General features: G+C 37.8%; 1 protein-coding gene across 1 annotated transcript; it reads left to right on the top strand.

The window, feature by feature from the left end:
- Positions 1-1,043: 1,043 nt before the first annotated feature.
- LOC131786494 (CCR4-NOT transcription complex subunit 11) lies at positions 1,044-11,301 on the top strand. The gene is made up of 16 exons (XM_059103546.2): positions 1,044-1,195; positions 1,894-1,999; positions 2,417-2,551; positions 3,594-3,698; positions 4,042-4,098; positions 4,881-4,993; positions 5,851-5,903; positions 6,410-6,489; positions 7,123-7,198; positions 7,575-7,639; positions 7,992-8,057; positions 8,400-8,479; positions 9,131-9,200; positions 9,475-9,579; positions 9,932-9,982; positions 10,956-11,301. The coding sequence occupies exons 1-16, from the start codon at positions 1,158-1,160 to the stop codon at positions 11,076-11,078; spliced, it is 1,323 nt and encodes a 440-aa protein (XP_058959529.1). The 5' UTR covers positions 1,044-1,157; the 3' UTR covers positions 11,079-11,301.
- Positions 11,302-15,909: the final 4,608 nt, after the last annotated feature.

Raw genomic sequence — 15,909 nt, 5'->3', positions numbered from 1 at the left:
AAGCCAAAAGGCTGTGTTGAAACAAAAACAGCGTTCAGAAACATTCAGCGGCCTTGTTGTTCACAGTTCCACTAGAATGATTACTTTATGATTGGCTCGAGGCTTACCGTAGCATGCCCTTTGGAGATTACCGTAATTTTTTCAAAAGATTGTTTTACAGTAGATACCCGAAATAGTGCCCATGCGCATTACGATAGGCCAAGGGCACGAATTGAATTTTCGAAATTGTGGCCAGAATTAATCAGTTTCTGTGTTATAGCTATTGAGTGGATACAAAATAAAAGCTGGAGTTATTGTTTTAAAGCTGGCCCAAAAGTTTTTAAGCGGCACAATTGAGAGTCGCAACTATCTCATATTTACCATGTTTACAAGCTGAAATAAGTGCTGTATAAATGCGCTCAGGTCGGACGAGAGTGATGAATTAAACTTGTAAACAATGTACATCCTTCACTTAGCGCCAGTGCTTTAAACCAGGCGAAGAGTAATGGAGTGGATGAGGCACCCATTCAAGCCGAGTAAGGATGCTGATTGAAAATTTCCTCCGACAGGAGCGACACTTTGTCGAAGGGAACGCCATTCTAGGGGCGGCGCTAAATCGAGAATTTAAGGTAAGACTTTCGATAGGCCATGAAAGTTCAGCCGTGATCAAGAGATAGATTACTTAACGAGTTTTCGAAGCAAAACAGATGGGTAGTTTTTAATCTTCGCTCGCAAATGAGGTGACTGGTTTCCAAAGCATCTGTGGTAATTCTTTCCTAAGGTGACTTGTAGGCCTCTTTAGAGCTCGCTCCGACGACGGGCTGACAGCTTTAAAACTTCTTACGGCTCTAAAACTCCTTGGCAACGCCGTCACACGCTGGTGATTGCTGGGAATGATTAGGAAACAGTGAATCTATCGACCCATAGAATGTTTCAAAGCTTCTCTCTAAGAGCGTAGCTGCCTGTGTAACAGCTGTTTCCAGAGAAGAATTAGGTATCTTTCCCGCGTCTTCTACACAGAACTAAGTGACCGCGGGCGCATGTTTATTCATTTCACCGAGGGAGTATGGCACTAGTTGTAATCCAACATGGCCGACTGGTAGCCATCGGCGTGGATTAGTGTGGAACAATTTCTTTTCATTTCTCGTCTCCTTGGTTGCTTTGGTGTTTAATTCACCATGACACTCACTCCTAAAGAATTGTCCTCACTTTTGAGGTAGGTTATTTCTCGTTTATTTCATGATATTGAAAGCAAACTTGTAAACTTCTCATTATGATGTGAGGTTGTGAGCTTAATTCTATGTCTGGTTAAGTGTATCAAATTATTAAACGATCACAGTTTATTCACAAGGGATCTCGGTAAAATTTCCGCACAGCCCCATACTACATTATGCATTCAGTTCTTGGATAGAGAAAAGAACGACAAAAACAATACATTGCCATTGGGACATCAGATTTGTCTAACAACAGTATGGGGCTGTGCGGAAATTTTACCGGGACCTCAAGTAATGGACACAGAGAGAAAAAAAACATCTCAAGCCTTATCTGTGTGTTTTAAGAATATTTAGTTGGAGTGATTTCATTGTTAAGTAATGTTCTTGTGAAGTCTCATGATCATCAACAGAATTTACAACTGCAATACAGCTGCAGTGACTTGAACAAATCTTTAACCCTTTGACTCCCATGAGTGCCCAAGACAGAATTTCTCCTTACCATATCAAGGCAATATCAACTAGATAGGTGATGAGAATCAAGAAAAATATCAATTTAGGAATAATTTGTTGATTCAATACTAAATTCTCTGAAGTAGCATTTTAAGAATTGTACGGTTGACAGTAAGGAGAATTACAAATTTGATCAGGGAATTAAAGGGTTTAACTGTGCCCTTCATGTATTGTTTTGTTTATCTCTTAGTATCCTCGCTGAAGATTCCCTTGCTGCATCTTCCTTTGAAGCGATTGCTTCCTCCTTACACCAGAGATTTAACAAAAATGAACATTTCCAAATTGGGAGTGCAATGGTATGTGCAGCACAATAACATTTATCTCTTAAGTTCTCATCTGTACAGTACATGTAATGAATTATGTGTCAGTTTTAGAGTTTTTTGGTGCTACTTGAATTGAGACTGAGATCTACATGTAAAAATTGGATAGCAAAGAGAAACTCCTAATCCCATTTTATAAACAAAGTTTAGGAAAAAAGCACACACACAGTGACTGTTAACACAACACAATGCCTTGGCCAATTCCACAGTCTAACACAATAACCACCAGGGTAACAATTTTCTTCTGTGGTCCATGTGGTTGGCTATGGTTATCTTGGGCCACAAAATCCTATAAATTATTAGATATGATAGCAGAAGATTATGAAATTTGAATAACACATACACACATGTGTAGCATCATTATAACATTTTTTGTTGTCCAATTGTTTACAGCTTATGCTCTTACAACAACCTGACTTACTGCCATTAAACATCCAAAGAATTGTAGTCCTGTTTTTGTTGTACGAAATGTATAAAGTGGAGCCTATAGCTAATAACCCTTTTGCGTCTGTGTTTGTCCATGTTCTGGTGAGTATGCCATGCATCCAGTTGTGTAGATTATTTATGGTAACAAGACTTTGTGTCATCCAATTCTGTCTGTAATCATGCTCATGATTTACAAATTGGACTCCTACTTTGCATTTATCAGATTTTGTTTATCACCGATATGATTACAGACAGAATTGGACTCTTCTTGGTCCTATTACTGTCATAAAATTATGCTTTGCTCTTGTTCAATTTGTAAATCAACTGAAGAGTATCATTGCAGACAGAATTGGACAGCACAAAGTCCTGTCACCAATTAATCAAAACTCTGACAAAATTTGCTAAAGAAACTACACACTGGTTGTGTTTTCATAGAGAAAAAAGTTAACTTGGCAAAATGCAAGACAACAGCTCATACATGACATGTTCTTTCCAGTTACACAGGAATGATGTGTTAACTGTTTGTTCAGCTATCCTATTGCACTGTGGAATTATGAGCATGAAGTATATGCTGTCCTAGTTGTGCCCTGGTGATAGCCAATCACATTCAAGAATTTCGTTATAGTTTTGATTAAACCTTTAAGTACATTTACATTTAATTTCTCCTTACAGTATCACCCCTGAATCACATATTAGGGTTGTAAGAATAAAGGAAATTGATGGTACAATAAAGTGACGTCCATCTTTTGTGGTGTCATGGAGGTGCCCAGATCAGATTTTACACAAACCAGTGGAGAACAAACTGTTTGATTAATTTATTTGGTTATTCAAATGTTAACAACATGAAAGGCTTGTATTTTCATTTTACTTTGTTTACAATGGCAAATTGATGAGTCCTTTGATCCTCAAGAGTTACTAGCATCTAATTTCTCCTTACAGAATCAAACAGTAGGGTCACAAGGACAAAGGAAATAATCACCTTGATTGTTTAACAAATTCTTCTAGTCAGCACCTTAGGAAATTTATGGAGAACAGCTTGGAGAATAAGCATACTAATGTTAGGGTGAAGATAGGATTAAGGTGGTAAATAGGTCAAAAACATGTTTACAAGTAGTTTTTTCATTTATTTGTTATTGACTTTTAGAGTTCAAATGATGAAAACAAGATCAGTGGTCTTGAATCACTACCAGCACTGGGTTCAGCTGAGAAATCTTTCTTGTATCTTCTCATCACCACTCCATCAAGAGATGTGAGTATTAAGCAAACTTTAAGTAACATGAAAATTGTGTAATGTAAACATTCTTTAGCAGACTTTGGATATACAGTTGTCCTTAATCCTTGATCTGCCTGCTGTGTTTGGCAGGTGGTTGATGTAGAAGGGTAGCCATTAGTAGAATTTCAGCGGTATTTTCCATTACAGTGCTCATCATTACTTTTCAAATCCAGTTGCCTGTAACTGAACACCAAAGAAATACGAAAGCTTGTACCGAGAGATGTATGGTAATAGAATGATGTAGATGTTAGATCTACATAAACAATAATTTTTAACTGGAAAGCTGCCAAGGACTTTGTTGGTTTTTTCCTTTTTTCAGCTTCTAAAGAAAAATCCCCGTCAAGTTTTAGCATTCGACTTTCCTGGGGGAGGGCAGGTAAGATATGATTTGGAATGCAAAATGATGTACTTTTACATATGAAATGAGTTAAATACTGTGAAGTGTGTGATGGAAGTGCTAAGATTATTGTAGATAGGGAAATTGTCACTATCTTTATCAAGGCAATAACTCTTAGCTGTGCTGTTTAAATGTGTGTTTGAATTTGAATTTTTTTTTCATGATGTCAATTTTTGCACATTCAAAGTGTAAAACACAAACACCATCACCTAAAAACAATCAAAGTTTTTAAACCACTTTCATGTGGATTTATACCTTCTACTAACCAAGGGTTAATGTCTGTACTGTAAGTTATTTTCTGAGTTTTTTTTTTTTTGGCCTGGATTTATGGCCCTAATCATAAAATATCTGGGCAGAAAAAATGGGGATCTGTAACCTACAGTACAGAACAAGAAAAAAAGGGTAGTAAGATATTCATGAAATATCTGGAGGCAAACAGAGGGAAAAGATTTCAATTCAAAGAGACTTTTGAATTTAGTGGGCTGTACATTGAAATACAGTCCACCAAATTGCCAATCATAGTGTGCACAGTAACAAAGATCTATGATAAAGTACAGTTAGAGAGAACTGCACTTGGGTGGTCCAAAGAATTCATGCACATTCATACATGTATTTGTAAGTATTTCAGGGCTGTTACAGTTTTTCTGCTTTATCTTTCTGGTAGCTTCACAAGTAGTTGTGGGATGTAAGTGGTCTAAATTTCAGTTATGGAAGATAATTTTTGGATAGCAATATATCACTATTTATGCATTTCTCTCCAGAACATTGATCTTAGTTCCCTGCAGTTGGCTCTGACAGAGAAAAATTCTCAGTTGCCTGACTTGAGCTGCTGTGGACTGCCAGCAGTACTGGCTGATGCTGACCCAGATGTCAGGTAATTACATAAAATACAATGAAACCTGTCTTATCTGGATCTCCTGATATGTTAAGCAGATGTTATTAGCCTTATTACAAATGTCTTCTTCTATATATAATGTAAAATTAGGCTGTATTCATTAGACACCTCTACTGAATAGAGATAGACACAAAAACATTATTTAATTGACAGATTATGGAAAAATTAGAGTTTCAATTTTATCCAGTTGCATTGTAAGATTGCATATTTGTTACTTTTTAAATGTGTTTCCAGTAATTGATTTTATTCTGTCTCTGCAGAGCAGCCAATTCTAAAGGTTGCTTATCATATAATTTTTTGTATTTACTTTTTTTGTTAAATTTTCTAAACCTGTGATCTGCAAACACTGTAATAAGCAGGCAGTCATCAAGAGACTAATGGACCTCTGCTTGATGCCACTTTTGTTGTAAATATTTAAAGTGAACTTGGAGCTGTGGAGAGATGAGCTATTTGAAGTGTGTTTCTATTGATTTTTTTCCATGTCTCAATAAAACATCTTGTGGAGGATAAAGACCTCAATGTAAACCAAAAAAGACAACCTTGGTGAAAGGAAATCACAAATTTATCATTCATACTTGTCCAACTTTGGAATAATTTTATGGTCAATGTTGAACTTCATCATTTTGGTTTTCAATCAAGCAGAGATGTTAACCATTTTCCACCCATGTGGGATGAAGAAAAGTATTATTTCTCAGAGAGGAAGCATAAATTACTGTTTTAAGAGTGGGTTGCTTACAAAGGAGGGGAAAAATGGGCTAAATAAGAATTCTTTTACACTGTATTCCTGTAATTACAAACCACTTTAACTTAAACCTGACTTTTGTTCATTTTAACAGTTCAGGGTTTGATTCTACAGCAGCTTCACAAATCACGGAGACTCTTGTCACAGGTGAGCTAAAGAAACCAACTGTTTGTTTCAAAGCCATACAAAGAGATAAAATTTCTAAGTTTGCTTTCTTCTTAGGTGGGATTTACTTCAGTCTGTGTCATTCTTAAAAATGTCAGTCTGGGAATTCTTCATTCAAGCTTCATTGTGGTTGGTAGTTTTGTGTGGGCTTTGAAGAGAAACTTAAAACAGCAGACCCAGTGTATTTCCCTTGTGGCCAGTGTCCGATTTTCCAAGGCCTTTACCGGTCAAACCCTCAAAGTGCTTACAAATTGTACCCCATTACATGACTTATCAAACAGAGTTTAGAATTCTCATTAGTTTTTTGTTATATATTTTTATATTTTTACTCTTGTGCAACATCTCTCTGCTTGAAAATTGTTTGGCATAGTGTCAGTCAAATTAAGCCAAACAGAGGTTTGATTTATGTATAGCAGCACATTTTGAGTTGCTTTCTCAGAAATTTGTGTCCTTTTTCCTTCATTCTGCGTTTGATCTCCATTTAACAGGGCTGAATCCACCATCTGAGTTAAATCTGAGACCAGTGTTTGCCAGAATACCACCTCCACTGTACTCCTGTGATGACGAGGTACAGCACTCATGACATCAAACATTTCTCATGACATAGCTAGTGAATTCATGCAATCAAACTCAACTCTGCAAGGGTGCTTCATATTCCCATCGTGCGCAGTGGAGATGTCCATTCACACACGCATCCCCTTATTAACACACCCTGAAAACCACAGACCTCACCCTAAACTGTTCAGGTTATTGTCCTTGCTATTGGAAGACGCAGTACAGAAGAATCCATTGGCATGTAGCTCTCAGTTGGAAGTAGCACCCTACTAGTTCTTTAACCCTTTAACTCCCAAGATCAGATGGTTAATTCTCCACTGTAGCTGCTGCACAATTCTGTTTAAAATAGTTACAAGAATTTGGTGTTAAATCAAGATTACAATTTCTACCAGATGAGTTTCAGTATTCTCATTACCTTTTTACTGGATGTTGTTTGGATGTGAAAGGGAGAGGTTACATGTTAGTCACTTCTGGAAGTTAAAGGGTTTAACAGCAGCTTTAGGCCTCACTTGAACTTCAACATATCTTTAAAAATGCTACGGCAGTACAACATGTTCAGATTCTGCAAAAATCTGAAAGAGAGTTTTTTTATTTGTTCTGATCAATCTCAAACTATATTTGATTATTATTTATTATTGGTTTGTAGCTTGTATGGATGAACCCTACTGGAGAAGTGCATACTGTTGAATGGGACAGTACCATGTGTGTGACAAACAGCGCTGGTCAGTAAGTCAGTGTTTTGAACAGCTTATTTGGGAAACTGGGTCGAGTGCGTAAAGTCAAGACTAACCAAATTTGGAAAGACGATTGCCGAATATTTAAACTTACTTTTTTTGTTTACCTATGATTCAAACCATACAGAGAGAGTTGGTTGCTTTTCTTTTTATGTACTTTAAGTAGCTTCGACAACTTATGTTTCCGTTGGCTTTGCTACTTTCGCTCCTCTACATATTCAGTGAAAGCTACCATGTAGTCTTGATTGGTGCTGAATACTACAAATATAATCTTTACATCTCCTTTGAATGTTTATAAGTAAGAGCTACATAGCAAATGAATATTTATGGTCCAATTTTTTTATCCCTATTATTATCTCGTAAGGTGCCGAAGTTCGTCGTTTGATGAACAAAGCTTTCAAGGCTCCTCTGGTCATGCAACAACAACAGGTGAAGAACGCTTGTCAAACATTCTTATAACTGTTCATTGCTTAAAGAAAACTCACACTACTGCGGCCATTTTGAAACATTCCCATCTTTGTTTATCGCTGTGGGTGCCTCTTCCCGGGTAACAGTGAGAACTAATTTTGTTCCAGTGCTTGTCTGTCATATGAAATGCCCTTATTTGCGAAGGACACGTTGCGGGATTTTACGTTTAAGTGACTTTAAAAGTGTAACACTCTGTCGATATGAAAATACATTTTAGTAACACAGCTCGTCCAATTTTCTCGCTGATTGAGTACAAATTTTAGTGCGAGACGTACGCCAAAGTTTAGTTGAAGCTGTTTTCTTTTTCATTTAGCAAGTCCTAAGTGAACTCGAAAAAGATCCGAAGCTCGTATATCACGTGGGGCTTACTCCAAATAAGGTAATGTGGACGTGGACTTGATTCTAATAAGGTAACTCGGAACATTTTAGCATGGGAGTTGTTTTTATGAAGTAATGTGTCAAGGAAGAAATTGCTGTGCAAAAAATATTTTGTGCCTTTTTAAAGGACTCTCTGTAATTAAATTTTCAAGCTTAACCTTTCTACTCACGCCATAACCGGTGCTTAAAACTTTGCCGCTTTTCAGCTTTTCCAAAAATCTGTCAATTTACTACAATGTTGCATTGGTTTCACACATGAGCCCGCAACGTTCGTGGCATGCGAAGCCCTTTTTCAGCTCTGTCTCCTGTTACCAGTATTTACATGCTTGATTGTATTTTGTAGCTTCCTGATCTTGTGGAGAATAATCCACTGATTGCCATTGAAGTCCTACTGAAGTTAATGCAGTCCAATCAAATAACAGAGTAAGTAGCCACTCGTCGTTGGTGGAAAGTTAAGTCGATTCAAAGCCAAGTTTTTGCCAGGAAATACAGGTTATGTATCACGGTAGTTTGGAGATTTGCAAGTTCTTTGGTAGCAATCAATAACCTCAAGGTTAGTGAATGCTAAGTGAACCCAGGATTAGGGAACGACTTCACCATCAAGTCCGCGTTCTCCAAACCAGCCTTAAAAGACCGGTATGCCCCAGAAACTATAACGCTCACTCCTGACATATCGAGCTGAACACGAGAAGAGAAATTTCATATCTACAAACAACCATGTATTAGTTTGTTAATTATATCAATACCATAGGCCCTTACTGACAAAATAGGCGACTCAGTGAATGAATGAGAACGGATTGAGGATGGCGAACAGTGTGCCATTCATAAATAATCTGATAGAGTAGTGCGAAAGGCGAGCGAGGTATCAACGGCTGATTGCCTTTTCTCAGAAATAATAAGTTTATGCGATTCCTCAGAGTAACTTTGCTTTTCTAAAATTGTCCCGAAATGGGTTTAAAATTTCGACCGTAGATGCTGCCTTTATAGAATCACTTAATGACTTGGCTGTCTTAGTTTGACGATTCAGAATTCGACGCAAATGGCAGGAACTAAAAATCTTTCTGTTGTAATCAGGTATTTCTCCGTGTTGGTGAACATGGAGATGTCTCTGCATTCAATGGAGGTCGTCAACAGACTAACAACGGTAAGTAGATATAAGAGAAATTTTCAACTTTGAGTGTTGAATGTAATCCGGGATTGTTTTGGTTTTGCTTTCCCTCTGTGATTGGTCCAAAAAACTCGCGCCACTCTTTCAACCAATCGGATTCAAAACTAACACAAAGCACGTTTTCCCGAGCTTTAGGTAGTTTGGTTGTTTTCACTTAAGATAGTAAGATAATCTTTAAGGACAAATTTGCGAACGAAAATATTTTATGTATTATAATACAGCTTAGTTTTTGTTGCTTGGTTGTTTTCAGGCCGTGGATCTTCCTCAAGAGTTTGTTCATCTTTACATCTCGAACTGTATTTCCACCTGTGAAAATATTAAAGATAAATATATGCAGAATAGACTTGTCAGACTGGTATGTCGGCACTTATTTATGTGCATATCAAAGATGAGTAGACAAACTTCCTACTCAACTCCATATTCATAACCGCTCCACTCACTTCTTTATGTTTTTATCACGTGTCTTAGATGCTTTAAATAACATTATTTTTTAGTTGTAGTATTGCGGTGTGGTTCGTGTCCTTAATCAGCTAGACAGTGCTTCAATACTTAATAGAGCATATTAAGACGGTCGTGCCTGTTTCTCCAAATGACACTTGATTAGTCATCGTTGTTACGGACACTTTGTTTTTTTTTTCCCTTCAGTGTCCGTTTAAGAGAAGTTGAACCTTGAATGCCAAGCTTTCTCATGTTCCTTTTCCTTGCAGGTTTGTGTTTTTCTTCAGTCTCTGATTCGTAACAAGATTATAGACGTAAAGGTGGGTAAATAATCAAGGACTATAAATACAATAAAGAGAATTTGATTAGAAAGAAGAATGGCGAACAAAGAAAGTCTCTAATCTAAACTGCCCTTACTTTTGTTAAGTCTGGCGTAGTGAAGTTTTGTTTGCAGTTCTCCAATGAATGAGACAATCTCACGCTCCTGGAAGGTCATCGTGTGACACCACCTGCCGTTATTGGATCGTTGTTCAGCGGGGATTACAATTAATCCTGATGGCGTCTTTGCCTTAATGAGTAAATGAGACCCACAGGAACTCAAAAAATTCATTGAAATGTCGGCGAGTGTCAACCATGTCACTTCCGAAACAATCTCTATTTCCTAATTTCATTACACCGCCCTCTATGAGACCACTCGTATGTCAAATGATGTTAATTTCGGATTCGAGTATGTTACCTTAAAAGGTGGTGTTAACAAAAGAAGAATCGTCTCATTTCTATACAAAACTTTATTAGTTAGGGAGATAAAGCTCTGAGAATAATTTAAGGTACTCAAACTCATGACTGTCCGGTGATCTAAAGGCAGTGCTCTAACCGACTGAGCTATCAAGCCAAATGAGAGCTCGACATTTATGAAGGGCAGATTACTTCAAAATAAGTCATTTGAACTTTGGAATTAAGATTTTACCCGAAGATCGATCATCGCATCTAGAGACACAAGTAGTTTTGAGTGAAGATGGGTTGATTAGGGTCTGAAAGATACTCGAAAGCAACAGGCGTGTTGCGTGTTTCGTTAGTAAACGAAACTCGATAGCAGCGCTGAGATAGACATGAGACCCCTCCCCCTTTGAATAGCTCAGTCATTTGATTTATCCTCTGTTACTAGCTAAAGATCCGTGACAGCCTACCAAGAGGCCTGCCATGTTTTCAGGAAAATTGCCAGGAGAAAGTCCATGTGGCTTAGCGAATTATTGTTGGGGTTTTTTATTATTTTTTTTTTCCACTTTTTTTCAGGACCTTTTCATCGAAGTTCAAGCGTTCTGTATTGAGTTCAGTCGCATTAGAGAAGCAGCAGGATTGTTTCGACTTCTCAGAACCTTGGACTGTGGTGAAACAAGTCCCGCCGCCACAAAGTAAACGGAATGAAGTCTTGATATCCTACACCACTTGGAAGCGGCTGATTAGCCTATGGGCTTTAAAAAGAACTTACTGACTTTTGGAACGTTTTCCCTTCTGCTTCCGCCAGACAATTCTGAGTTAACCCTTTCACTCCCATGAGTGACCCTAAAAGAATTTTCCTTACAATATCAATACGATATCAAGCAGACAAGTGATAAGAATAAAGAAAAATATCAATTGGGGGATTGGTTGAGCCAATACTAAATTCTCAGAACTTTCATCATGAAAATCATATGGCGGATAGTAAGGAGAATTACCAATGAGATCTTGAGAGTGAATGGGTGAAGGCATGAGCAAACGGCAATAATGATTATCATTTTACCCACTCTTCCTGTAATCTTTGATTCAACCGAGAAGAAAAATAGAAGCTAATCTCGTTAGTGCCGACGAATACAAGTATTTTTTTCTCTCTAGCGCGCACACAAACGGCTTGAGCGCAGTGAAATGGAAAGAAGTTGAAGTCTTGATATTTTTCATTGACCGTAACAATAACGGTCAATGACTGGTCGTTATTTATCCCATGGAGAGGTCGGAGGATTTCGTTTGTGTCACGATAAAATTACCTGATCCCTCCCTAAGGCTTTGCAATATTTTTATAATCTCCTAATCATTGACATTTAATTTGAAACGGAAAGAAGTTGAAGTCTTGATATTTTTCATTGACCTTAACAATAACGGTCAATGACTGGTCGTTATTTATCCCATGGAGAGGTCGGAGGATTTCGTTTGTGTCACGATAAAATTACCTGATACCTCCCCTAAGGCTTTGCAATATTTTTATAATCTCCTTATCATTTGCATTTAATTTGCAGTCAACCTTCTTTCGTACTTCCTCAATACTCTGTTGGTGACGACTGATGCCCTCTCCTTCCCCCTGAAAACCATGTGATCCCCAAAAATTCGTCCAGGCAATGATAAGGACTGGTACCTATTGACACTTGGTTAAGTTCGAGCACTCTTGCCAGAAAATTAAAAACGAAATGACTTCAACAAATTTTAAGAGGTCCTATCATTTCTGTTAAGCAAGGTGAGCTTTAAAAGTCAAGATTCAGTCGAGATTTCGAGCGTCATTAAGTTACTCATTTACATTTAAAGCGCTAGTGGCAAGTCACGGTTTTCAATTGTTCCCTGTTATTTAGCTTACTGTAACCGTATGCCTTTTTAGTATTGATACATGTTCAGCGTAACGTTGGCTTTTTCTTGCTTTGAAATTTAGCCTACAGTCTGAATGTCCTCGGCGGCTGTCTTAAGTTTCTTTTTCACCCGAACCTTTGTGAGATTTCTGTTTCCGGAGCACGTCTCACGTAAAAGGCAAGGCTGTATGTGGGTCCTTTACACCAAACAAATAAGAAATAAAAGAGAAGGAAGCCCTTGTTCTGAGTTCTCATCGGGTTATTTTATTACTTTAAGTAGATCTCTCTTTAAGATCATTCGACTTCTGTGAATGAAAATATGCTCCTCGGACAACCAAGCTTAGGGCAGGATCAAGCCTGTTGTTGAGCGTTACTCTATTCGGAGGAAAGTGGGAAAATATCTTAAAACGCGGATGGTGGAATTTCCTAAATCACAGGATGAAACAATACCCTTAACCGCGGAATGAAAGAATATCCTAAAACGCGGAACGACAGCCATCAACGAAAATATCTGTTGACGGTCAGTAGTTTAGAGAAGGCTGGAGGCAGTTGTAGGGGTTTGACAGATACTTAAAAAAAGTTGCTTCGAAGAGGCAGTATAAATCAATTCACAGAAAAATAGCCACGTTGTTTAGGGACATTGTTATTCTTCAGGTCCGCAAATTTCTCAGATCGATCTTGTTTATGGTGATTTTCGTTTGAGAACGTACACGAAGACAGCACGATTAGTCATCAATAAGAAAAGACAAAATGATTCGTGTCGGAAGGTTATCGCATTTCATGATGCCCATAATCAAAAAGAGGCGTTCACCCGTCAAGTGAAGATCCTCAGAAGGGAGAGGGGGCAAGGGTTGATTCACCACAAAATTATCGGAAGGAGTGTTCCGTCCAGAGTCAAACCAAAAACACGACACTTTCCACACCTGTCTTCACCTTCAGCCTCTAAAATCCATACCCATTTTTAAATCAAGCTTTTAAGAGTCGCACTTTGCTTACGAACCATGAATTGTTTCAGCGTAACCCAGAATTATGGTAGATTAATTAATTTAAGTTACTTTCTCCGTTATCCATTCGAGACAAATGCATTTGAGATCTCGCATGGTCGATTCAAAATCACGATAAGCAGTCTTTTCAAACCAAAAGGGCTCAAGATAATAACTCTTAACCCTTTTACACCCAGAAGAGATCAACATGTGACTTCTCCCTTCAGTATCCATACTTTATCCAGCAAACAGGTATGAGAATACTCAAACTTATCAGGCATAAGTTGTTGATGTGACGCCAAATTCTTGTGATTCATTTATAAAGAAGTGAGTAGGAGAGGGCATTAGGGTCTATTAGAAACCGCAAAACCGTAGAAAAATCATCCAAAACCGCAGAACCGCAACAAAAAAAATATTCGATTAAAACCGAAAACCACACGCAAAACCGTCGAAACAGATAAATTTTCACATCCCTGTTATCAAAATCCTAATCGATCCGATACAGTCAGCGACAAGTGGAGCATACAGAGGTTTCATGGCTATTCAAGATCAGTAGAGGCGCATACTTGCCGCTCAGATCAAGGAGAAACCGGAAACCAAACAGGAAAACCCGAAAACCACATCGGATACCAAATCCGAAAACCCGATAGCATTTTTTACTAAAACCGAGAACCAACTGCTATGAAATGGAAAATCGGCAAACTGCAATGAACACCAACCGAGATTTGGCTCAAAAACTGACAAATCGGTCTAAAAAATAACCAAAATTTCAATTTCCTCCTCTTATAGCCACCAGTGAGGAGGATTCACAAACAGATCTTGGCTTAAAGCGGCGCATGCCTATGTAGCTTATACACAGGGGAATTCCAAATGAAGCTACAAAACACTCGAAAAGGTAGAGTGGATTTAATGGGTTTCCCATCACCGCTTGAAGGCACGGCCATATTTACATTCAGGTAAAAATATCCAAAACGGCCGGAAAATGTTCATTAAATTCACTATCAGTAAGAAATTTTTTTTGTACCTGTTAAACTACACCCTGTAAATAAAGACAAAATCACAGAATTCCTGTTTGTGCGAAAGTAATAATTTATGAGACTACAAATTAACAAAGTATTTGCGACAGCAATTTTTTTTCAGTTAAAATATCCTCAGGCTCATGTTATATATAGGGGTAGTGGGGTAAGTCTCTCTTGCAAGAGTCAAATGGAAAAAATTGCACTAGATTTTACTTTCTATCATTTGTTTCTCGAATTTCGTTCTATCATTATTCAAACGTAGTTTTGATTTCTCTCAAATGTAAGCAAAACGATCTTTAAGTGCACGCGCTGCATAAAAAGATTTAATCAGAAGACTTTAAGTCAGTGTTACAACAGGTTCCAGGTTAAAAGAAGACGTTGCCAACATCTTTTTCAATCTCATCGGCTCTACATGCAAAAGCCTCCGTGAAGCGATGTAAGTTCGTCTTTTAATTGTAAATGTGGGACTCGAAAGCAAAATCATGAGGTCGGCTGCTAAGATCCATCTTAAAATAATCACCCGTGCGGTGAATAATTGATGCAATGTGGGCAGTCTAATGGGTAACATTGGCTTGTTATTTTACGAAAGCGTGGCCTGCTGGTAAACCACGGGTTAAACAATGTCGGATCTACGTGCGCCTTTAGGAAACTGATCACGTGTCTTTGTAAAAAGGGGAAATACTTTTAACGTAGCTGGAGCGAAACATGTAGAAGGAAACACGGAAACTGCAACAGTTATATTGTCACACCGATACTTCAGAAAATTGTGTTTGCGATGTCGCTCTGTGATTCTTTCGTGCATTTCATTTTGATGAAATATGGAACCGCTGGTACTTGTTATAAAATTTAAATAAATTTTGTCATGTTTCTCACGAAATCAATGAATAAATGTAAATAGCTTGGCTCATGTCAAAGCCAAGCAAGTTATAAAAAAAGTATTTAGTGATTAAAAGATTTTCTTTTTTGTTTTTCCCTTTTTTGTGATCTACCCGACTTAGAGAAGTGTAGTGAGATGCATTCATCTTGATAGGAATACGTTTTTTCTGCTTCGGGCGGTCAATTCCTACCATTTTTCAATGTTTTATTCAAGACGAAAGATAACCTTTGTAGATAAGCAAGCCACTCCGATATTTGTGACTTTCCTTGCTTTTAGTGGTGAGAGACTTAAAACCAGACCAGAACCAACACTTCAACCGCGATGCTTTGAAGACGGATAGTAGGTAGGTGCCCCGTTGTTTGATGATCCATCTAACAAACCTGAAATGTGAGTTTTCAAAGTCGAAAGCTTAAAACTTGTAATTTTAAATTATACTTCAACGAAATTCAATCAACGCGGAAGTCAGATTTTCCACGCTTTCAACGCAAATGAGATTCAACAATTATCAGTGCAGAATAAAAGTTTCGTAAGCGCTTAAATTGCCGACTGTTGTTTAGTGCGGTTGGAAGCTCAAACCGCGTCGATGGAAAAAATAAAAATTTTTAAGGTGAGGAAGGAACAAGTAGGTTTTAGAAATCCGATGAACTGTGTTAGGATTTCTATTTCAGTAATTTCATTTGTAAATAATATTTAGACAACCTGTAAAGCTATTGTCCTGCAAAGCTATTGTTTGTTCCGGAACATTTACTTCACTTCCGTTTCCAAGTGCCCGGATGA

The sequence above is a fragment of the Pocillopora verrucosa genome, chromosome 3 (assembly GCF_036669915.1).
Source record: "Pocillopora verrucosa isolate sample1 chromosome 3, ASM3666991v2, whole genome shotgun sequence".
Lineage (NCBI taxonomy): Eukaryota > Metazoa > Cnidaria > Anthozoa > Scleractinia > Pocilloporidae > Pocillopora > Pocillopora verrucosa.
Note: the sequence above shows the minus strand (reverse complement) of the source record. Positions and strands in the feature narration are given on the sequence as shown.